Source organism: Mastigoproctus giganteus, chromosome 8 (genome assembly GCF_048544385.1).
Source record: "Mastigoproctus giganteus isolate SK-2022 chromosome 8, ASM4854438v1, whole genome shotgun sequence".
Taxonomy (NCBI): domain Eukaryota; kingdom Metazoa; phylum Arthropoda; class Arachnida; order Uropygi; family Thelyphonidae; genus Mastigoproctus; species Mastigoproctus giganteus.
Genome location: NC_143582.1, coordinates 207,435,013 through 207,459,583, shown reverse-complemented (window position 1 = coordinate 207,459,583; position 24,571 = coordinate 207,435,013). Strand labels below are relative to the sequence as shown.

General features: G+C 36.9%; 1 protein-coding gene across 1 annotated transcript; it reads left to right on the top strand.

Annotated features, from left to right (window-relative positions):
- The first annotated feature begins 1,155 nt into the window (after window positions 1–1,155).
- MnM (myomesin and myosin binding protein) lies at window positions 1,156–24,568 on the top strand. Its single transcript, XM_090379192.1, has 15 exons — window positions 1,156–1,274; window positions 2,504–2,621; window positions 4,035–4,146; window positions 4,292–4,464; window positions 6,081–6,368; window positions 12,198–12,328; window positions 12,549–15,302; window positions 15,906–16,029; window positions 16,145–16,271; window positions 16,532–16,707; window positions 16,800–16,892; window positions 19,250–19,382; window positions 23,640–23,710; window positions 23,855–24,059; window positions 24,310–24,568. The coding sequence occupies exons 2-15, from the start codon at window positions 2,582–2,584 to the stop codon at window positions 24,392–24,394; spliced, it is 4,512 nt and encodes a 1,503-aa protein (XP_090235318.1). The 5' UTR covers window positions 1,156–1,274; window positions 2,504–2,581; the 3' UTR covers window positions 24,395–24,568.
- Window positions 24,569–24,571: the final 3 nt, after the last annotated feature.

The following is a 24,571-nucleotide window of genomic DNA, read 5'->3' as shown; positions in this document are numbered from 1 at the left end:
AATTGAACACCTGTGGGAGGTTTTGGAATGGGAAGTGAGGCGTATGGACATGCAACCTTCATCTATTCCAACACTATGGTAGCATGGCTGGAGATTCCGACGGAAGGCTTCAGACAACTTAATATCGTGGCTCAACACGGTATTAAGTGGGTGGTCACAATTCAATGACACTGAGTGTATGTATGTGGAGATTATCATCTGTTTCCCAAAATGTAGTCCTAAGTTTCCGTTGTAATAGGACCAAAGCAGAATATCTTGCAAACCTCGAATTTAGTGAATCCCAACGAACACCAACTGTTAAAGAGGAATCTTCAATCAGTTTCCCAAGGGCACTCAGATTCTTTGTCGGGCACTGCTCAGTGCTAATGCTAATTAGAGAACAGCTCAACCCAACTCAACTGTTAATCACCTGCGTACGCCCTTTTCAATTTTCCAAAATCTTTGAAGGTTATTTCAAGATCTAGAAGTTTATATTAAAATCCTGCTTACAAATAAAATTCTAACAGATTCACTTGCTGAACCCCATGCTTCGGAATGAACATTCAGTCAACAAGCAACACATTGAAATTCCTATGGGATATACTGAGTAAACATTATATCCTATTATCTATGAGGTAAGTCACTGCATTTCTAAAAGTACTGTACGTACTGGGTGATTAATGGTTTTTCACTTCGCTGCCATTTATTTCTGTACTTTAATAGAAAAAGTGATTTTCGTTGTGTTTTCAACTGTAGATGTTATCGTTCCTCCGTCGGCTCCTGTTGGTCCCCTGGTCATTTCTAATGTTACTCAAGATTCGGTGACGCTTTCTTGGAATGTTCCTCTCGAGGATGGAGGAGGAGAAATTACCGGTTACGTCATCGAAGCTAAGGACATGTTGGAAATGGAGGTAAATACCTTAACATTAAGGACTGATTTTTCTTAAAAAGGTAAATGAAAATAAAAAACCCAATGCTTGTTTACGTAATTTGTGATTTAATTGCCATACACAATTTATTACAGTACTTTTCTCAATTGGATTCGCATATCCAATTTTTAGTTGACTTGAACTGCAAAGTATTCAGTTAGTGAATTTGATCTGCAACTAATTCCTTGACAATTCTTTCCTAGATGATAAAGACGTACACACATGTGTCTGCTGAATACACTCACCATATGCTGAAAGGGCTAAAGACCAAGCACATTTACCTATTCCGAGTATATGCTGAGAACGATGCTGGTCGAGGGGATGCCCTGGTGAACAAGACACCAGTGAGAGTTAAAGCCAACATCAGTAAGTTATTGCTCCAATTATAATCTTAATAACAATATATTGTATAGTCATTTGCAGCACATCTTTAGACTTTTAATTCAAAGTGTCCAAAGTACCTAAAAAATATAACTGGCAACAATAAGAGCACAATAAAATTACTACAAGCTAAGCACTAGAAACCACTAACGTTGAAACATGAAAGGCCAAACTAATAAATGAAACTTCCTTACCTGAGAATGCTGTAGTATCAACACGCTGGTTAAACACTAGAGGACCGGGAACGAGTGTGCTGGTCGGATGAATTCAAATATTTGGCGCAACACACCGATGGATGAATTCAAATATTTGGCGCAATCTACACGAATCCATGGTGCACGGTGCCCACTGTCCAGGCAGATAGCGGTGGTTGGTTAATATAGGGCATATTTTGCTGGCAAAAACTGAGACCTCTGGTGCGTATGGACCAACATTTCATTGGGGGAAGTCTACTGGCAGCTCTTAGGAGACCATGTGCCCTCTGCCACGTTGGTCTTTTCACAACGTGGTTGAGTTATTTGGTCTCAGGCAAGGGCAGCATGGCTTTTTCTCCAGGGTTTTCTGGAGAAAAGTCCATCAAACAGCAAATCGACAACAGAACACACGAAATTTACAGACATATTACATACGACACAATATGCTCTAAATTGCTGAGTCACCTAAAACCCGTTTTTATTTCAGATCTGCAGTTTGTGTCGATCTGAAAAAAAAAATGGAAACTCAACAGGATTCAGTGTCTAACGATAAACCAAGAAACGCACTCGTGTATGGTCATAAGTAGACTGTTTTGATTGAATATAAAGTAGTCTTTTTAGAGGATTAATCATGAGGGAAGCTGGAATATATTATGCAATAAAGGTGGAATAGAACCAGAATTTGTCGCAAAGATTTAAAATATATTTACCAGTTTTCAGTTCTCAAAGAAACTAATGGACCATTTTTTGGTTCCACATGTACACTCTCTTGACGACACTTTGTGCAACAGCATTCTTTGGTTTTTAATTTTTTTTCTGGCAAAAAATTAGAATACCACAGATGTTCTAAAGATTAAAATTTTGAAGATTCGTTTAGCATTAAGCCTTTGCAAAAAATGATGCCTTATATATTGAATATACTTAATATAAATTTTGATTTTAAATGAAAAATAAATTATATTAAATAGTGAATACAAGCTAATACTAAAAAACAAAAATAATAAGTGGAATTTATTACAGGAAAGCCTGCGCCAGCAGGAAAGCCATCTGTCGAAGTGATCGATACCGACATTTTGATAGACTGGACACCACCACAAGATGATGGAGGATCTCCTATCACCACGTACATCATCGAACGGTATGACCAACTTCCTGATTTATGGTTAAGGGTGAACAACAGTAATGTCATAGACACCCAGTATAGTTTATCCAACGTTACTCCGGGAGTGGAGTATTTATTCCGAATTAGCGCCGAAAATGACGCTGGAATTAGTAAGCCGGGCCCTTCTTCTGATCCTGTGATACCTGAAATAAGTAAGTTGATACAAAACACGCAAACCTTTCGTCTTCTCCTCCTTATTAGCCTTGTCACAAATCCATTCCATAAGAAAGTGTAATTCAATAAACATAACTACCGTAGATACTTGAGTAAAAGTCGAGAAATTTGGACGTTTTTCAAAATAAAAAGTACGGGGTCGCCTTACATATGGATCATGTCAGATACCTACATAAGGAGAAAAATTTATGTTATTAACTTATTTATTTATGTTAATAATTATCTTAATAACCTAAAATAATTTTTAAAATAAGATTTCCCGAGCCCCAAAACTAGCGGTTGTCTTATACTGGAAGTCGACTCGTATTCGAATATCTACAGTAAATAAATTTGAAAACATTATAGGATTTGGAGCCTTTTCTATAGGAAAATGACTCCAAAGCCCACGATGTGTTTAAGTTTAATAACTTTCCGGTTCATTTAATGTCATTCAAAAACGTCCATTGTTTTATTGGACGTTTTATGTATAAATGTCATGAAATTGTAATATAATTTAATTTTATGATTATATTAATTATCATCATCCTTTCAAGGATTTAGGCCATCTGGCCTAAATGGGTCAGATGGCCTCTTCTGGCCTCAGTCCATCTTTTCTTCGTACGTCCTGGATCTCTTCTTCCAACTGGACGATATTTCATAATCTTCTTAATTATATTATATTACATTAATTATAAAATTATATAGTTCTTATATAATCAGTTACAAATCACCAATTAATAGGATATACTGTTATTATAATACTTTACATATATACATAATTTAATATTCATAAAATTTAATATTTTAGCTTGTCGTAGACAACTTGATAACTCTCGCGGGTAGCACAGGTGGTATAATCACCATCCTCTTTATCCCGGGTGGAAGAGACCATAGTTCGAATCCCATTGATGGCGTAAGAAATTTTTATGGGCTTTATGCACAACGTGGTTGAGTTAGTCGGTCTCAGGAGAGGTTAGCATGATTTTTTCTCCCAGAAACTCGGGGTCTTCGTCTAGTAAAACAGGCAAATCGACAACAGAACACACGGAGACGTTATATATGGCGCGATAGGTCCCAAATCGCTGATGCTCCTAAAATTCTTACAACAGTAGAGTTGATACAACGTTATTTGTTAGTTTATAGAAATTAAAATACAAGTTGATAATACTATTTCTTCATAAACTTAAAATTTATCTGAAAATACGACAATGCAAGAAGTTTTGTTTTTCTTTACAGCAAAAATTCAGCCCAAGTTTGTGAAAACAATAAAGGATTGTTGTGTACTAGTGAAGGAAGAAGCCACTTTCTACTGCGAGTTCACAGGGAAACCAGTACCGGACATAACCTGGTGGGTGGACTTTTGTCAGTTACAAACTTTTGTATTCCCATCCTAATTGACACACAAACTGTTGCTTTTGGTATGCCTAAACTGTCGTGAAGACTCTACCCGACAATATTCTTTCTGTTTGTTTTTTTTTTTTTCTAATTTCCAGGTACAGGGAAGGCTTTGAAGTATACGAAGGAAGGAGAACAAGTGTCAGCAGCGATGATTCCAAAAGTTCGTTGTCTCTTTTGGATGTCAGATTGGAAGACGAAGGAATGGTGGAGTGTAAAGCTAAAAATATCGCAGGATCCGATTCGACTGCTGCAATGCTTATAGTTCAAGGTACTTTCAACCATTGTAAAAAAATCATTTACAAAATGCATGAGGCAAAATACATCAAAATACAGGATATCTGAGCACAATCATTTGTTATTTCTTTGATTTTACAAGACAGTGGATTGGCATGGTGGAGAACAGTGGAGAGGGCTCGAAGTTCGTTAGGTTTAATTCCATTAGACTTTGTAGATTCTTTTACAATGCAAAATAGTAGCTCTATACAGGAAAGAGGATAATACACCGGAATTCTACCACCAAATTGAAAACGGCTTCGAATTCATATTTTAAAAAGATTTATACGTGGTATTAGATTATAATGGCCAAATCGCCAAGCAGACCCTTTCAGCATCTGCCAAATAAATAATATCCTAATCACACATACTTTTCCTAATACCAAAATGTGATCCAATTCTACCTTCAACTGTACCAATCTCTCACCCTCAGCCACACTCGTTCCTGACACGCTAACCGAAGGCAAGCTACATGCAATTCAGGCTTCTATCGTTCCCAAAGATTTTATATTTGTGTTTCATTCCTTTTTTACCCTCTCCTTTGGAGATTTTCATAAAAAGCGTAAACAGATGATGCTTTTGATAAAAACACCTGTCTCTTTGATGAACAATCTGTCTGTGCAAAGTCCAAAGAATTCCAAAATAAATAAATAAATAGAATGTGTGCTTAGGATATTATTTATTTATTTGGCAGATGCTGAAAAGGTTGGCTTGGCGATTTGTCCATTATTAACTACTACCATGTGTAAATATTTTTAAAATATGATGAATTCGAAGCCATATACTTCCAACGATGGCAGAACCGCTGGCCTTCGCGATTTAATTAAATTAATTAATTTTTATTTTTTTATTGTTGCATAACTGAAAATAATTAATAATTTAGACAAGATCAGCCAAATTTAAAATTTATTGCGAATGTCCAATTCATAAATTGGACATTCGCGAGTTAAAAGATTAATTATTCCATTAATGTTTATTATTCAACCTCTGAACATCCAATAAATCATTCTTGGTAGTAGATAAGGTGTGATAAAAATGGATTGTGTCCACCCACACATAATTCTTTGATTTCATAAAGACACTACCTTTTCGTAAAGGAAAATCCGAGGTCATTATAATATCTTAATTAGTCACGCTCTTGATGGGTTTTCTTTTACTATTATTTTTATGTATAAAATACCTGCACGTGTGTTTTCAGTGTCCTAGAAGCCGTCCATATCGTATGTCGGGTGAGGGCTCTAAACATTAGCGTTTCCTTTCTTGGTGTGGGGGGGCATGACTGGGAGTTATCCTGCTCGCAGGGAGTGGATACCGGTTGTGTGAAAGCGCAGTTGATAGGGTCAGGGACGCAGAGGTCAATGAAAGTTTGTGAACAACGGGTTCGCTAGCCTTGAAAAGACGATGTCACTTATACTAATGAAGGAAACATCGGTTTCGACTCTAACAAAATAACAATATCAGTGAAATTCGAGCATGCATTACAAATAACTGCTAGTTAAGATACGCTGTTCTTTTATATTTTAAGCATCTGTTTATTATTTATTCATTTTTAGTAGAGAGTATATCAAAGTGAGACATTGATATTAATTTAACTGTCTGTTCTGGTTTCAGAACCTCCCAAAATTGTCACCCCACCTTCTTACAAAGAAGGGATGGTGTTTGACTGTGGGGAGACCATTCGACTGAAATTTAGCATATATGGAAAGCCAGAACCAACAGCTATTTGGACTGTAAACGGAAAGGAGATAGTGGAAGATTACCGAACAAGCATCTTAGAAACCTGTGATTACGTTCAACTTCGAATTCAAGATGTTGGAAGGGAAGACCAAGGACTCTACTGCCTCAGCATCTCCAACAGTCTTGGAGACGACAGCTCTGAAGTTTCCATAACAATAACAGGTAAGGTCACATCAAAGACGATGTGTTACGTCTCTCTTAACGTCATAGCTTATATACAGTATGTGTAAATTTTCTGTGTGCGTGTGTGCATGCGCATATACACGGTAGAAACTGCTTCAATGTTTTTTGTTTATCTTGACCCACTTTTTATTCATTGACGCTCATGCTCTTGGCACACTTCTTCGTTTTATATTCTCCTGCCCTAAATTACTTCCTGGGTTGACATAGGGTCGGCAAGAAGCGCTGAATTTTTAGCTGACTATATAAAGGCAGCAACATATTAGTGTGAGTAAAAATTACCTTTCCAAACACACCGACGGATTCTGCTAGATTTTTAATAAACTATCTTTCACTGTCAGTGGTGTGTTCGACAGGTGTTTATAATTATTACTGAAGTATTTTCAATTTTATGTGTTGTGTTGCACATACGAATTATTTATTTTGAATACTAACATACGTTTGTTGATAAATATAGTCAGGATTTCTTAATAAAAGGAATAGGGATTTATTAATTTCTGAAAGGGACTTAATGAATTACAAATATGCCCATAATATTGGAGAAATGATGCACTTTTATATCTCAGAAAGCATATATTGCAGTAAAAAATAATTGCCGTGCTTAAAAAACTTTTAAATTTAAAATTCTTTACAACAGTGATAGCTCTAAATGCCAAAGTAATAATGCATTATTGTATAATGTAGAGAAAAATTTATTTATTATGTATTTTCCAATATTTTATATATTTATAAATTAATATTTGTCGTTTACCTATTTATTGAGTTCATAACCACCATTTTAGTTTACAGGAAAAATTAATTAACAGTAAACAAACATTTTATAATATACAAACACTTATAGGTTGTAGTTTTACATAATTTTCTTTTTACAATCATTCTTAGCGTAAAGATCGTTAAACATTATAAAAATATAAAGTAAGGTTACTTTTTAAATATTATTAATACTATTAAATATATTAATGATATAAAATAATATAATAATAAAATAAAACTTAGTATAATAATACTAATAAATATTGAAATACTGTATATATAATTATTCTAGCAAAAGATATGAGAATGTTGAAATAATGTCAAACATGACCGCCAGATGGCAGTTTGTATTTGTACAGTAAGTTTAATAAAATAAAATAATTAAGAAAACTAATTTTTGTTCCATTTCGAATGAAATTATATACACAGAAAAAGAATTAAAAAATAAATAGCTCTAAATGTCATAATTAATGTCATTATTTGCAGAAAAATCCGTAAATATAAAAATAACGAGCACAAAATCATAAAATACAACAAGTTTTTATGCAAAACTTAATTTTAACTTATGATCTAGCCAAAATCAAATCCATTCCTAGGACTAGGAATAATCATATTTACAAACACAGGGGAAGAAAAGTAAAAATAACAATAAAGAATGCTACATAAAGTAAAATAACACTTCTCGGTTAATTTAAAGTTTGAACTATGATTAGTAACCTGTTGTAGTCAGATTTAAACTTGTTGTGACCCAAAGCTATAACACGCATGAGGCCCTTCTCTCTCTCTTTTACTGTTCGCCTGTGACAATATTAAAAAATGTTTTTTTTTTTTAAGATAGAGCAAGGCCCCTTGTAATGTGAGGTCCTAAGCTGTAGCTTGTTTTGCTTATATGTAAATCCGGCCCTGGTTGTAGTAGGTTTTTAGGAGCATCATCAACTAAGGCCATATTGTTCCGTGTCTATAAATTGGAAAAAACTTTGCTATTCTCGCTAAGACCGACTAACAGTAATGTAATGAAAAAAGTCCGTTAACGGTTCATTGAGTCATTGAGGGGATTCAAACCAGTGCTTTTTTTCCACCCGGTGTGGAGAGAACTTTCATCATAAGTACTGCGTTACCCGCAATGACTGATAACGGCAGTACTTGATAATGGCTCGAAGTCTCGATTTTTGAAGGACTGTCCCAATATGTTGTGTAATATCCTATGACCGTGCAATGATAACTTAATGTACGGCTGAGAATAATATTTGTATTTACTGATTTCGTTATTCTTTTATTTATCGGAATTAAATTTAAATGCTAACGGTTACTCTAACGGTTGCTCTTGCCCAAAATAATTTTTGAAGGTCGTCGCGGTAGTACAGTGCATATAAGCACCCCCTTACTTTGACTTTCATTTAGAGATTTAGGGCAGTGTGCTACTGCAACAAGATCTAGAAAAGTTGGGCATGGGCTGAGTATTGGCAACTGAAATTTGCCAGTTGACAAATGCAAAGTAGTGCATATGGACAGAGGGAACCCCAGAGAAACGTACCATCGGGGTGGTACTCCACTTAGGATGGTAGAGAATGAAAAAGACCTGGGAGTAATTGTGCAGTCAGATATGAAGTTTTCTGGGCAGTGCAGACAAGCTGCCAAAGCAGTTCATGGGGTATTCAAAATTCCTCTATAATGATATACGGGAATTTTGCTAGTAGGGAAAAGGAGGTGATTATCCCTTTGTATAAGGCAATGGTCAGGACACGCCTTGAGTACTGCGTTCTAGTCTGGAGGCCTCATTTTAGGAAGAATGTACAGTTGCTTGAGGGAGTATAGAGAAGGGCAACAAGATTGGTGAGGGAAATGAAGGGGTGGTCTTAATAAGAAAGGCTTAAGTTCTGCAAATTGCAGCGTCTGGAGACTAGACACCTGCAAAGTGATCTGATTAAGGTGAATAAAGCGTTGAATGGGTTGAGCAGGCTCAATTCTTGCTCAGATTACGAACCTGAGGGGTCATAAATTCAAATTGAGGAAAGAAAGTTGTTGAACAGATTGTGCGGAAATTTGCCTTTAGCCAGCGGGTAGTTGATCGCTCGAACAAACTTCCATCTATCGTTGTGTTAGTTGATTGCTTAAGTAAATTCAAGCAGGAACTGGACAAACGTTTAGAGGGAATCGATGCATGAAGGGTTTTTTTTTTTTTTGGCTGATGCTACATAAGCTGCTTTCTTGCTTATGACCAACTATATCACCAACTAAGGCCATTTTCTCCCTGTATATTGCCTTTAAATTGCGTGTGTTCTGAGGTCGATTTTCTGTTTACTGGACAAAAAACCCGAATTTACGGGGGGGGGAGGAGGAAACCATTCTACCCTCGCCTGAGACAGACTAACTCAGCCATGTTGTGAAAAAAAAAAAAAAAACTATTATTTTTAGGCCACCCGAATAATTAAATTCATCTGCCGTGCTATGCGTCTTATGTCTGTTAATTTCGTGTGTTCTGTGGTGATTTGTCTGTTTTGCTGGACGAAAAACCCCAGTTTCTGGGGGAAAGACCTTGTTATCTACGCCTGAGACCGAATAACTCAGCCACGGAGTGAAAAAAGCCCATTAGCCATGTTGTGAAAAAGGGCCCATAATAATTCCTCATATCATCGACGGGACTCGAACTCTTTCCCCATACCGGATGGAATAAGCCCAGGTTCGAATCCCGCCAATGACGAATTTTATAGGCGTTTTTCAGAACGTGGCTGAGTTAGTCTGTCTCGGGCGAGGGTTGTATAGATTTTTCTTCTGGAAACTGGAGTTTTTCAACCAGCAAACAGGCAATTCGACTGCAGAACCCATGCAATTTACGGACATAATATACTGTATATGGCGCAGTATGGTCTAAGTCGCTGAGGTGTTTACTACAACAATTTTTGAAGACGTTTTATCGCTAACTAACGCTATTGATAAAATGTACACATACTGTATGATTAGCATCTACACTGCCCTACCATTAATATCCGGACACCTGCCTTTAAACAAAAAAAAAAAAGAACTTTTATTGTGTCATTTAATATTTTATGCTGAAACCTTTTGATTTTAAGACGGCCTTCAATCTAAGCGGCATACTCTCAACCAGCTTTTTATAAATGTCAGGTGATATATTCCTCCACTCGGTCTTTAACGCAGCCACAAGTTCGGCCTTGTTCTTTGGGCGATCTTGACATGCACGTACCCGACGATCAAATACATCCCAAAGATGCTCGATAGGATTCAGATCACTCCTCTGGGCTGGCCAATCCAACTTTTCCACATCCATGACCTCGAACCACTTTGTTACGACCCGAGCAGTATGGCATGCTCAATGCTGATGGGATTCTTCCTCTTGCTCAGAATAATCACCTGAGAGGGCATAAATTCAAACTCACGTCTATCCTACATCTGTGAAGACAGATGTAGGATAGACGTGAGGAAATTTGCCTCTAGCCAGCGGGTGGTTGGTTGGTGGAACAGACTTCTATCCCTTGTCGTGGAAGTTGATAGCCTAAATAAGTTTAAGGCTCAGCTGGACAGGTATTTCGAACGAACAGAGGGGTGAAGTGGAAGTGGTTATTTTTTATTTATTTATTTATTATTATTATTATTTTTTTTTTTTTTTTTGGCTGATGCTGCATAAGCTTGCTTTCTTGAATCAAATGCCTCTACTAATGCTAATGCTAATGCTAATGCATGGCGCGTTGTCCTGCTGATACAGGTATGGGCCTTTCCCGAAGTATTGCCATAATGTTGGAAGTGCATATTTGTCCAGGCTGTCCTGGTATTGCACAGCATTCATGGTTTTGTCGATAACGACTAATGGGCCCAAGTCAAAACATGAAAAGCAGCCCCATACCATGACACTGCCTCCACCAAACTTCTTTTGTTGGGAGGATACAATCAGGAAGGAACTATTCCCCTGGCATTCGCCACACCCAGGAACGGCTATCAGACTGCTAGAGTGCGAACCTCGACTCATCTGTCCATAGGACTGTTTTTCACTGCTCTGCCGTCCAGGGATTCGCGCTCCTTACAACATTTTAATCAGCGTCTAGCATTTGTTGGTGGTCAGTGGCTTGTGAGCAGCTTCACGACCATTTTAACCCATATGATGAAGTGTCTTTCTTATTTTACTAGTGCTTACATTAGTCCCAATACTCTCACAGTGGGTTGTGTGACTTGAGACAATGGCAAATTACGATTTGGCGCACAGTTCTTCGCAGAATTTTCTTCTCCCGTTCCCTTAGTTTTCGGAGTTTACCAGGCCGTTTTTTGGCAGATTCAGTCTCATTCCTTCTCCATTTGCATATGACGTCACTAACTGTTGACCTAAGGATCCCCAGAGTGGCTGCGATGTCTCGTACAGAACGCTTGCTTATGTGGCATTCTACTATCATTCCATGCCGGAAGTCTGTTAATTTGTTGACCGTGTCATCTTGCATGCCCACTTTTGCATTGTCTGTTCGAAGCCCATTGTGCATATTTACAGCAGGTTCTCTGACGTGTTGCATGCATAGGACCTGTTTCCCGATCCATGGAGGGATATCCGGATATTAATGGTAGGGCAGTGTATAAGGCAACGGATATAAAATTTCATTCAATTCACTTCAATTTTAATAGAACACGCCAATTTAATATTTATAAAAAGTAAAGCACAAACTAGATGAAAAATTAACAAGTCAAGGCACTTCGTACCACTGGTGTAACAAATGATATGGTTTTAAACTCAATCTATTATTCATTTCGAAATCTTTCGGAAATCCAACGATTTGCTCTTTCGCCGATGAGCAAAAATTAGCAATATCACTTTGAAGCCCTTAATCTGTTCTTGTAATTCTTTAATCTTTTAATCTATTCAACAGATTGAATTTAGGAAGAGTCCTGTATACAATCACTAATATTATTTATCGAAAGAGAGTGCGTCTACAAAATATACAAAAAATTTATTTATAGATCCTATATCTATCTATCTAGCGAATTTAACTTAAAATCAATTTCAATTTTTATATAATATATATATCTTGTTTCTTTTATTAAATTCGGCACTTTTTCCAGACAAACCTGAGCCACCTGTAGGACTTCCTGAAGTTAGAGATGTTAGCTGGAGATGCTGTTCGCTGTCATGGGAGCCTCCACTTTACGATGGAGGTAGTCCGGTAACCAGTTATCTAGTGGAGAAACGTTGGGTTAGCATACATGATTTACTTATTAATTCATTTGATTTTATTTATTATTTATTTATTTAATTTTGGTATGCTGTAGTTGGTAATATTAGTGACCTATTTTAGCCTGTCTTCTAAGTTAAAAGAATGCATACCGATACATGCTTAAAATAATGTTAAGGGGGAAAAAAAAGGAACCTTGACAGTGATATTTTTCTCTACAACGTCTTTTATCCATTTTCAGGGTGACATGCAAGTGTGGGTGAAAGGAGCAACAACCCACCTTACGGCCGTCACCGTATACGACTTGATTGAAGGCACCGAGTATCAGTTCCGCGTACGAGCTATTAATATCTACGGCGTCAGTGGGCCCGGGCTTGAATCTAACTTCGTGACTATTCCTGAACTACCTAATGAATGCGTTGATCGTTCCGAGGTGGCAGACTTTTCCTTTTCTTCTGACAGCCGCGATTTTGTTGTCAGCAAAACTTCTGAAATCCCACTACCGCCAAGACCCATAAATGAGCTCGGAATTTCCAACGATTTTGCTTTTCCTTGCGTTTCTACAGAAAGAGATGTCTGTACAGATGCCATCTTAGAGGAGCTCACAGAAAAAGAAGAGAAGCGGTCACATTTGTGCAAGGATGTGATTACTCCACCTCTTCTTGTCCAGGCAGACAATTATGAAGATTCATTGGATCCGACTCTAGATGAGGGTGGCTGGTTTGAGACTAGACCAGGATCATCCACCCCAAGTTCGTATGCATCTTGTCTAGACGTTGACACCGAATTCATTGTATGCAACGAAGAAGAATTCTCATTACAACAATATCATTTTCCACCTGCTCAGTACTTTGAAATTGCTGATACAATCGATATTCTCCAACTTCACCATGCTATTGAGCAAACGGAATATACTCCAGCAGACGAACAGGTGTATAGTGTGATTAGTTTCTACGACCATCCTGAGAAAGCATCAGTGTGCTTCTTGTTATGCGAATGTTACGTACAAATACAGCATATTGTATTATTGTGCTTTACTTCTGACATTGCTAAAACAGATTTCTCACCGTCAACAACTGTTTGTTGGTATGATCCTCGCTCTGATATTACTATCATTGAGGCCCCGTGGTTATGGGAAAATGCTGATATTTTCGTATGCCAAGACCAACCTGCTGCAGAAGACAGCCGGTGGAAAAACGAGGATCTCTGTTTTGCTTTAATCATTGTGTGTCCGATTAATCAGCGTGAACTTGAAACAACTGTCTCCGAAAATCGCATCACTGCTTGGAACATCGGTGGCATTGAGTTCCTTCTTCCACTTGAACTTCAGATTCATTATCCCCAATCGACGGCGTGTTCTCTAGTTCTGGATGAATGTACTTTCTATACAAATGTAGCAAGTCCTTTGCCTCTTTATTCAGCAAAAGAGTTGTTTACCAAGTTATTACCACAGTGCTTAAGGACATCTTACGTGCAAGATTCTATTACCTCATTCTGCATAGTTATAGTTCCCCCAGTGCTATTGTATAATCCGACTTACTTCTTTTTGGAAGTTAACTCAGATACTTGTGTGGCAGCATTTCATGAGTATCAACTCGCATCATCTGTAAGAAATATCATTCCTCTAGAACATGTGGGTGAATTCGAAGATCACTGTCCGATAGGTGATCAAGGTATATCAAGTGTGCAATGTTATGAGCATTTCTTATCAGTTTCTAGTCCTCCAGTGTTATTAGTGTCTTCTCATCCTCTTTCTGTGGATTTACATGGCGATTCTGTAGAAATATGTGTCCAAGAAGACAGTTTCTACAGCATAGCAGAGAACTACAACCAGTGTAAACCTGCCATGAGCGTTTTACCTTTCCAATCAGAGGACCTACACAACGATGAATCTACAGCAGAAGCGCAAGTAAGTGAACCAATAGTAGATGGTTATAACTCCCCAAGTGCTTCATCCTCTGATTCGGAAGAGTGGAAAGGTATAAAAATTGAAGAACTGGACAATTATTGCGTTGATTCTCTAACAGATGAGGAAGCTGTTCCAAGCTTTCTTGATAAATACATCGTTGAAGAAGTAGACGATATTCGTACTCCTACATTTTGGGCTTCTTCGGTCCCTCGTAAGCTCCAGAGACTTGATACTATAATTGAAGTATCTGAAGAAGATATTCCTTCCCCTGCACAGGCTAACGTACTTCCTCCCTGGTTAAGACAAGTTTCAAGAAGTTTCTCTGAGACTACAGAACAAAGTATTCCTTTGGAAATTACAGAAGATAACTATAGCGCTGAAGAGTTGTGGGATTCCCAAAATACAGACGAGACTCTTATTAACCAGCTGGCGGCAGAAGGCACAGTTGAAGATTTAATCGACCTTGCTGAAGAACTGGAAAAGAAATTCGAATTAAAAACAACAGAGATTAAGAAATTAGAAGACAGCCTATCATCAGAGATGGAAATACTAGAAAGAGATATGGAACTTTTGCACACGATTCAAGACGCCATTGAGAAAGCAGATGTGAGTCATTTCACAAACAGCTATGACGACACATCTGACACAAAAGACATTTGGAAAGCAGACAGAAATGATGACACACCTGACATAAAAGACGGTTGGAAAGCAGACAGAAACGAAGACACACCTGATACAAAAGACGGTTGGAAAACAGATAGAAGCCAACTACTAGAAGAGATGGAAGATGTAAACTTGGAATCAGACAAAGCAGCGACGTCCGAGTCCGAAATACTCCAGGAACAAGGAAACTTTCTTTCTCACAAAGAGAATGGCAAGCGTAGGAAAACTTCAGGTACTCTTAAGAATAAACTAGATAAATATTTTCCACCTAAGGTTGTTAGTCATCTGCAGAATCGTATCATTCCTACTGGATATCGAGTTAAAATGGCTTGCTGCATTTTAGCCAACCCGGAACCGGAAATTGCCTGGATGAAAAACGGAAAACCACTCTCGCCGAAACAACGTCACCTGAAGGTGAATATGGTAAGTGCCTTTTCATCATTGTTTTTATTTCTAGTCAACCGATGTTAGCCAGAAGTAGTACTGAAGTTTTTCAGTTGATTTGTTAAATAGTTCTAGTATTTTAATAATTATTATTCAAATAATTAGTAGCAAAGGCGACTGAATCTATCAGAAGACCCATAGCGCAACCAGGAGAGGTCCATGGGTACATTTGCATCTTAGTTTTAGTACTGTCCACTTTGGCGGATAATAATAAAACCAATAGATGCAGATGAACAGATATAGACCGTCTCCCAAGAACCTGAGTAAATTAGAATAAATACTGTGCGTGTGATATTAAGGTGTTGTATAATACATGATGGCTGACTAAAAATTTGAGAAAAATCCTAGTTGCCTAGACCAGTGCTTCTCAAAATCATACTTATTCTGACCTTGACCTTGGTGACAAGAGGAAGGACAAGTGCAAGAGCAGAAAGACCCTTGGGTGATGGGAGGATGAAATTCGCGGGACGTAAACGTTTGAGAACAACTGGTCAAGATTAAAATTGTATTCTGAAGTACAGCATAGCACAGACCTGAAATATAAGTGGGAATTGTAAGAACATTTCTTTTTCTTTCTCTTAGTATGACTTCGGTCTCTGTAGCGTGGAGGTGTACAACGCTAAAGTTACCGACACAGGAGAGTACACCTGTGTAGCCAGCAACTCCTATGGGTCAAGTGCAAGTACTGCATACCTTCGAGTCACAGGTATGTTGTTTTGATCGGATCCACCTCCAAAAATAATGAGCATTCTTCAACAGATGAACTCGAATAAACTGTCTAACATTCTCTCCTCTTTCTCTTTCCCTCTGTGATCTGATAGGAGAAAAAGAACCAAGTCCGGAACCTCCGAAATTTGAAAGATGCCCTACAGATGTCACTGTTGCCGAAGGTACAAAAGTTATCTTAGAATGGATCGTAATGGGCAGCCCACCACCGAAAGTTTCTTGGTAAGATAATTCCTAAAAATAGCTTGACATTTCTTTTAGAGAGAAACTCTTCTTCACTTTATTTACAGTAGTGACGCCTACATTTCTTTTTTCACTAGAATCGACGCCAGTTAAATGAATTTAGGGATTTCGGGAAAAGACATGCAGTTTAATATATTTTTGGAACCTGTTATCTTATACTGATCTAATACAGTCTAGTATAACCTATACCTGTTATACCAGTCATCGTACTGTAACTAATACGGTTTACATGTACACAGGTTGAAAAATGTTCAAGCTTTGGAGGAGGACTGGCGTGTTGATTCTTACACTGACCATAGAGGACTTTGTCGTCTAACCATCCGTGAGGCTAAGTCTACAGACAGCGCCATCTATTCTTGTGTTGTCGAAAATGATAGTGGCAGGGCAGCAACTACAGTAATGGTAATTGTATTAGGTAAGTTTAAATTTATGAATTTGGATAATACAGCTTACTGTTCTCTTGTTTTATTTTTTGTGACTCCAACATTCCCTTGTTTTACTTTTTAGGTGATGCCGTCACGAAAGATAGCGAAGAAGCAGAAAAAGAAGATTATCAAAGTCTCTTGTTAAGCGCAGATATGGCATCGATGCTGAGCGCAGGTAATAATTACTTTTTTTTAATAGTCTCGAGATACTGGTGAGAGTTTCGATCATTAAATACATCATCAAATCCATTAATTCTTGCATGTTTATAGCCATAAATAAGTTCAGTCGTTTGTGTTTAATATTTATTGAAATGTGCTCCTTTAATACTGATCAACCACTAAGTATAGTGGTCGATCAATATTAAAGGATTTACATATAAGCTTAGGGCCTCACATTACAAGGGGCTTCACTCCATCTAAAAAAAATCCTTTATTATTGTCACAGGCAAACTGTAAGAGAGAAGGGCCTCATACATGTTACAGCTTAGGGACACAACAAGTTTAAATCCCATCCTGAGTATACCTCTCTAAAATCTGGCGCCTCTCAATACCCAAACGTGCAGGATTTTAAAAAGTTTACTGTACAATATATATTCGTTTCACGAATTTAAAATTAGATATATCAGACTGTTTCATTTATCCAACCGTTTTAATATAGCATTCCCATGTAAAATAAGAAGATTAATTGCACTTACATACCACACGTACTTAAGAACGACCCATACACATTTTTTAAAAAATTCTGAATTCAACAAAAACACTTCAAAATATAGCTATAATAAAAATTTATCTTGTAGTCTCTATATTATAAACGTTACGATATATAATATAAATAATAAAACTAATAGAAAAACGCTCTTATGTTATCCATATTGTAAATTCCTCTGAACTTTTTTTTATTATTATTTTTAGAAGTTCTATAGCTTCTCAAATTTCAGAATTTTGAATTTTAGGGCGCATTTACCTCTCCTTAATTTATACCAAAGTAGCATAAAGTAATATTCCATCATGGAAAAATGGATGTGGTTTGCTGTGAAAAATAGTGTTTCAAAATATAATTGTTACCATGATCTGCGAATTCAGAGTTGCAAACCTTCCCAAAACCAGTTGTGTTACTTTACGTTTAAAGAATTCGTACCTTTTGGCAGCAGTGGAAAGAAGAGAAAAAATCTATTTGATTCATTCTTTTCCACTTCCGTCTCTAAAAACAGCAAACACGTGTTACCACTAAGAAAGTAGTCTTAGTGAAATTCTCTTTGCCTGAGATCGCATCCAAGATGATGACAGCCAAATGTCACTTAAGACAGCCAGAAAAGTCTATTTTCTTATTCTGCGACACTTTTATATCCTCTTGGAGTTGTGAAATGGTTATTTATACATCCCCGTGTTTAGTGAAGAACTGCGGTAGTCTCGTAAAGTAGATTCACCTAGAAAACTGACACAACTATCGCATAATGAGGTTTTTTTTTAAACTTCAGGAAAAGAGATGGACCTAAATACTTGATTTTTGTGCGCGTAAGGTATTTAGGGCGGCTAAGGAATGTAAAGAACCAACCTCGTACCGCATTCCAGTGATTACTATACTGATATGGAACAAAAGTTATAAATAAGTTTTTTGAATTATAAATTAATATGCCATGACTACCATGGGCATCGGAGATGTTCAACTGGTTCAGAGGCAGTTGTGGGAATTTGAAATTCGATTTGTATGTCATTAATTATTAATAGGGCTGAAACCATTGAAAAACTCGCATGCCAATTAGTTCAGTAATGAATAAAATCCTGGATCGGGAAGGTTTTTTTATTTCGTTATAACAATATTCATTCTTAAGGATGTCCCATTTATCAGAGATTGGGAAAGAAATCCTGTAATTTGCCAATACGACGCTCGCTGCAACCCATCAAATAGAAATGAAGCTTATTCTTTGCCAACTAGTAGGAGATAGTATTACATGTCATGGGGCACCGGGGATTCCCCCTAATTTTACTTTCTCTGTAAATAGTGTGTACATTTTGTGGCTTGTGTCGTATATTGCTGAGTTATGTTGTTCATCTGGCCACTTAGCCTAAGGGCCTGTGGAACATCACCGACCCCTAGCTTCCTTCCTGTGCGCGGGGGGACGGACCGATAATAAGGATTCAAGCTCTGGCAGGGCGAACCCTGGCGTCGCCTACGATTCCAACCAATTGGTAAGAATCGAGCATTCAAACCAGAACTACTGTTGTTATGAGGTTAGGCAATTTGTTTTCATATTTATATAATTGCTTTAGTACAAGATACGCCCCATACATACGGATCATTTTTGGGTTAGACGAATGTTACAACTATTGAGTTAACGGCATCTCCTCAAAATATAATGGTGCTCTCCCATAAAAGGGGTTCGATCCAGTAGGGTAGCTACCCTTTTTCGGGCCCGGAGGCAATTGCCTTGCCTGCCTACATGGTAGCTACACCACTCGTTCGATCAGTTTATAAAGTTGATATTCAAGAAATGAGTTATTACACAAAAATCTTATTTTTTATTTTTACAGAATCGAACGAATGGCCTTTGGAAGCAGCTGCTTACCATCCAAGCACCAAGGAATGTAATATCGCCTATATAGAGCCTTGCGTTACCAGGTCACCACCGGAAAAGAACAGGAATGTGTCTCGAGATACAGAAGAGTAAGAAAACTTTAAGTGACTTATCTTATTAGAATTGAAGTCAAAATTTTAAGTTCAATTTTTACCCTTTAATGCTTGATAGGCCTAACTTTCACTTATAATAATGTTCCTGTAATAAAGTTTTTAAATTTCATTAGTAATTACATTAAATATTGTCGATTTTTACTGTTCTTTACTCATCCTCTTGGTTTCATCTCTTAATTCCTCACTCCCGTTATTTAATTTTTGAATTTCACCCCAAAATCTCTATCATTTCTAGTCCCAGCGCTCACAGTTCCATTATTCTTTTTGAAATTTTATTTTCGTCCACCACCATGTTTTTAACTCTACTTTCGCTCCTATTATTTTTATCTCTTATTAATCATTTTAGCTTTATTGTGCTTCCTAAAGACGTATCCAACCAACAACTGTAAAATTACCGTTCTGTAGCACCAATCTAAAATTTACCATTCTAGATTATCAAACTATATCATCCCGACACCTTCCAGATTAGTTGGAACATGCTGGAATCACAGGGAAAATCCTTAGATGTACTGTAGGATGGCTGCAAGGCAGGAGGCAGAGGGTTGCGATAAATCGTTATTCTTCAGATTGGGTTAATGTAAGAAGTGGGGTTCCAAAAGGATCGATATTGGGACCATTCTTGTTTTTGAATTTCTTAAATGACATCGACGAAGTGATAGAGAGCAAGATATTAAAATTTTTAAATGATATCAAGATCAGCAATTTCTTCAGAATGACTTTCATTTCAGAGATGGTGTGAAAAGTGGTGGTTACCTTTTAATGCAAAAAGTCTTACCCTTGGAAAACAGCAACGTAAAATAACATTTTGTGGGGTTGAAATAAAAGCAGTACAGGAAGAAATAAATCTGGGAGTTACGATACGGTCGGACATGAAGTTCTCCCAGCAGTGTAGATAGGCAGAAAGGAGGAACAATGGTGTTCTATTAATGATTTATCGAAGATTTGCTTGTAGAAACACCGAGGTCATAATCCCAATGTAGAAGGCAATTGTGAGACCGCACATGGAACACTGTGCTCCGGTATGGTGCCTCACCTAATTATAAAGATATATAGCTTCTTGAAAGGGTCCAAATACGGGCAACGCGCCTGGTGAGATTGGTAAAAGGGTGCTCATATGGTGAAACACTTCGAATATGTAGGCTAAAAGCCTGGAAACACCTTAGAGGAGATTTGATTGAGGTGTATAAGTCTCTGAAAAATAAGAGTAAAATTACCGAGCGTAAACTTTTCATTTATAAATTATCCCAAAACTCGGGGGCATAAATTCAAATTTCGGGAGAGGGAAGGGTTTAGACTGGATTGTAGGAAGTTTTCTTTTAGTCAGTTGTTAATTACTAGAATAAGTTACCTCCATGAGTGGCTGAGGCTGACAGCTTGGAGAAATTCAAAGCTTAGCTGGATAGATATCTACGTGAGGAGGGAGTTAAATGGGTGGTTTATTAATTTTTTTTAATAATACGGTACTAACTTACCAGTCTGGATTACTAGCTCTACAATTTACCAAGCTGAGCTGAATTATTAATTCTACAATTTACGAGTTTGGATTAGCACAATTTACCATTCTGGATGAGCTGTTCAGGGTTACCTTTCTGAATTATATATCAATGCAGGCCAATATATGTTGCCAATATATATAAAAGTGATCTTGTTCGTATATATTTTAAAACCCTCCGAACAGTACAGGATCAACCTAAACTTTTTAAAATCTTCTACATTAAAGATAATATCCTAAAGAAAGTACTGACCAGCCAGCGTAAGCACAGATCATATCAAGTTTTTAGAAATGCGAATAACTGAAGGTGCCATACAACAAAGCACTTATTCAATTACTTGTTTATTGTTTAAGTTGATCCTGCTGTTTACAGGGTAGGAACAGCATCAGAACAAGATCACTTTTATGCTTATCAGCTACTTATATTTGTTATTTTTTTGTTAATTTCGTTATGAGAATATACCCAACATCTCAGTCTGAAGAAGGATCGTCACATAATCTATTAATGTAGCTGTATGTTAAATTTCAGAATTGTTGTAAACTGAGTGCCTATATTTCTTCATTGAAGAAGTATGCTCCCTCATACCACGCATGTCCTTGGTATACAAGTACCCTGTACTACACGGGCATATAAGGACGTACCACGCGTACAAAGACCTTGTACTACACAGGCATATGATCAGGAATTGTCCTTGTATAATCACGAATGCCTCGCTTCGATAATAATCATCACAATAATAGATCAGGTGATGGATTAGCACAGAAAGACACAATGAAAGAGCATACTTTGCTGTGGCACAAAGTGATGCAAAAAAATTAAGCAAAAGAAATAAAAATCAACAGCAGGAATTTTCTTTGGCATAATCAATCTTCATTACAGTCCCTTGCCATATTTGGACATGAATGAGATTGAAATTATGTAAGTTGGAAACAAATGTGAGAAAGGTCAGAAAATGGACATGGCAATTTTACTAGCTGGGGTCGCTTGTAACAAAACAAAGAAGAAAATTGATTTAAATGATTGAATAAATAAAGTAAATATATAATTTGCATAACCACTTCCTATATGGGGAACTAATGAATTTAACGCAAAATTAAATTGAGAATCTTTGAAACTAATGTAAAATCAGTCTACTTCTTCTTCTTCCTCTTCTGGCGTTATAACCCAAGGTGGGTCTTAGCCTTCTCAACGATGTTTCACCAGTAAGCCCTCCCAGAAGTCAAACTTTTCCAACTTCTTATTCTCATGGTCTTTAAGCCCTCTTCTACGTCATCCATCCATCTTTTCCGCGGTCTTCCTCTTGCCCTCCTACCGATAGGTTTCTATTCCATTATCCTCTTAGTTGTTCTGCTGTCATCCATCTCATAACATGTCCCAACAAGGTAGGTCTCTGGCTCTTCACAAATCTGACGATGTCCGCACCCTGAATAAGATTGTCAAGTTCATGATTCATTCTAATCCTCCAGGATCCATCAACGTCTTGTACGGGCCCAAAGACTTTTCCCAAAATGCTACACTCGAACACTCTCAACAATCTCTCATCTTTACTCGTTAAAGTCCAATTTCACAACCGTATGTTACAACTAGTCTAATGAGACTTTTGTATATCCTTAATTTTAAATGTCTGTTCAATACTCTGGACTTCATTAGTTTTTCATGTGCATTGCATAGAAGCATGTTTAGTAGAAGCAAATCAGTTCTACTATTGCATGTAAAACATGGAGATGCCAACCATAAAAAAGATATAAATACCTATTTGTTAATTGTTGTTTGCAGACAATCGTAGTATTCATATGGTCGTATGTAAGGGCGCTGCCCTTAAAAAAACTGATAGCAACCTGAAAAAGGTGGAATAGTAACCATAAAATGAATGAAAAGAGAAAGTCCAAGAAAGACCTCCAAGACTTTGAATATAGATGCACAATTAAAAACACAATAAAGGAATCATAAAAAAAATCCAGTAGAAATGCATAGCTTCCTAAAAGCACTATACCCCACGTAGAAATTAGACACCACATATTTTACAAATTATTTTCACCAATTTTCAGTTAGCAGTTCAAAATAAATTTGAACTGTTAACTTAAAAGTGTAGATTAAAAGTGTCAGCTTGAAAATGCAAAACTTTTTTATTGACTCCTGGCGTAATAGCTGAAAACTGTCATGGATATTTAAGCCGACTTACACAACTTTTCAGTTGGATTAATACAATGAAAAGCATAAATTTACTTGATGAACAAATAATTTCTTCCCTTTTATTTCCATTCAGTTCTTCTCTCAGATTCTTGGAAATTGTACTTCATGGAGTTCCATCAGATCCTTTGTGATTTTTTTATTTTTATAAGATTTTTTTATAAGAAATTTTTTATAAGGCCCAATTACACTGGATTTGACAAGAAATAAGTTTTAACTTTCTTGGAACATGAGAGCTTGACTACTCAAAAGTTGAGGGACGAAACCTACAGAATTTAGGCGTTTAATAGGAAGTACAATTGCTCTTGAGAGCCGAACAAATCTCGCAACTGGTTCTCGTGTGTTTAAAAGGCTGAGGACTCACAAGTCTTGTGGTAATAATTCTCCCTCCTCACATGGAGGAAAGTTGCATTGTCCAAATTCATTTTCGCTAAAATTTCCCTGTCAGTTAATTTTAATTTTTTGTTTCATAAGAAAATGGATAATCAATGTAATCCAACACATAACTTGCTACATATTCTAAGTGGCTTTCTCTGTTTTTTTTTAATAGACTGCTAGCTGAATATTTGCCGAATATAGGTGGAAGAAACATTGCATCTAAAAGTATGATTGATAATTATGGTACGTACCCTTCATAATACGCATGCTTATACACTCTCTGTTAGAATTGTTTCAAAGTGTGAGGACTCACTACCATCCTTATAACATAATCGTTAATATTCTTTTAATTTCTATAATCCAATCATTTTCTTTTTATCTTTTCAGGATTACCTGGACCTCCTCAAGATCCAATTGTAGTAAATCACGGCCGAACATGGGCTACAATAGCCTGGAATCGCCCTTGTGCTCATTTTACTAGTCCAATCCTTGTATATAGAGTAGAATTCCGGGAAATAAATTGCAACCGATGGCAGGAAGCGGGTCTGTCCAGGACAGCAGTGTTTGACGTGTATGGACTTCAGCCGAACAGGTAAAAACTTATGGCTGCACAAACTTAATTATGAAATTCAATTACAGAATGTCAAGCTTTTCCATCTTTCATTATTGCCATAAGCCATTATTACTAAAAGTTCTTTAAATTTTATACCGCATATAATGTAAATATTAATTTAATTTAAATAAATGTAGACTATCCTGAATTTCCACGCTTAAATTCTTCTTCCTCTGTAGTCTTGAAATAATCTTTAAGTCTGTAAACTAAACTCTAATTATATTTTCAGAATGTACGTGTTCCGAATATCTGCCAGGAACAGAACTGGCTGGGGGTCTCCAGTAATTATATCAACTCCGATACATACAACGTGACATTTTTGGTGAGATTAAAGTTCAAGGACCAGAGTGCAAATACTGCCATTTGTGGACCATTCCCTCGTCGACTTCGCATAGGTCTAATTTATTTGATAGGATTTCTAATAAATAATGAACTTTGTACTCTTTTTGCTATGAAACTAATAAGTTTAATAAACTTACATAAAAATATGA

Excerpts from the sequence above, each read along its gene's own strand:
- MnM (XM_090379192.1), top strand. The coding sequence starts at position 2,582 with ATGATGGAGGATCTCCTATCACCACGTACATCATCGAACG. Across the intron at positions 4,147-4,291 it reads CCAGTACCGGACATAACCTG|GTACAGGGAAGGCTTTGAAG; the intron begins GTGGGTGGACTT and ends TCTAATTTCCAG. Across the intron at positions 16,893-19,249 it reads GGCATCGATGCTGAGCGCAG|AATCGAACGAATGGCCTTTG; the intron begins GTAATAATTACT and ends TTATTTTTACAG.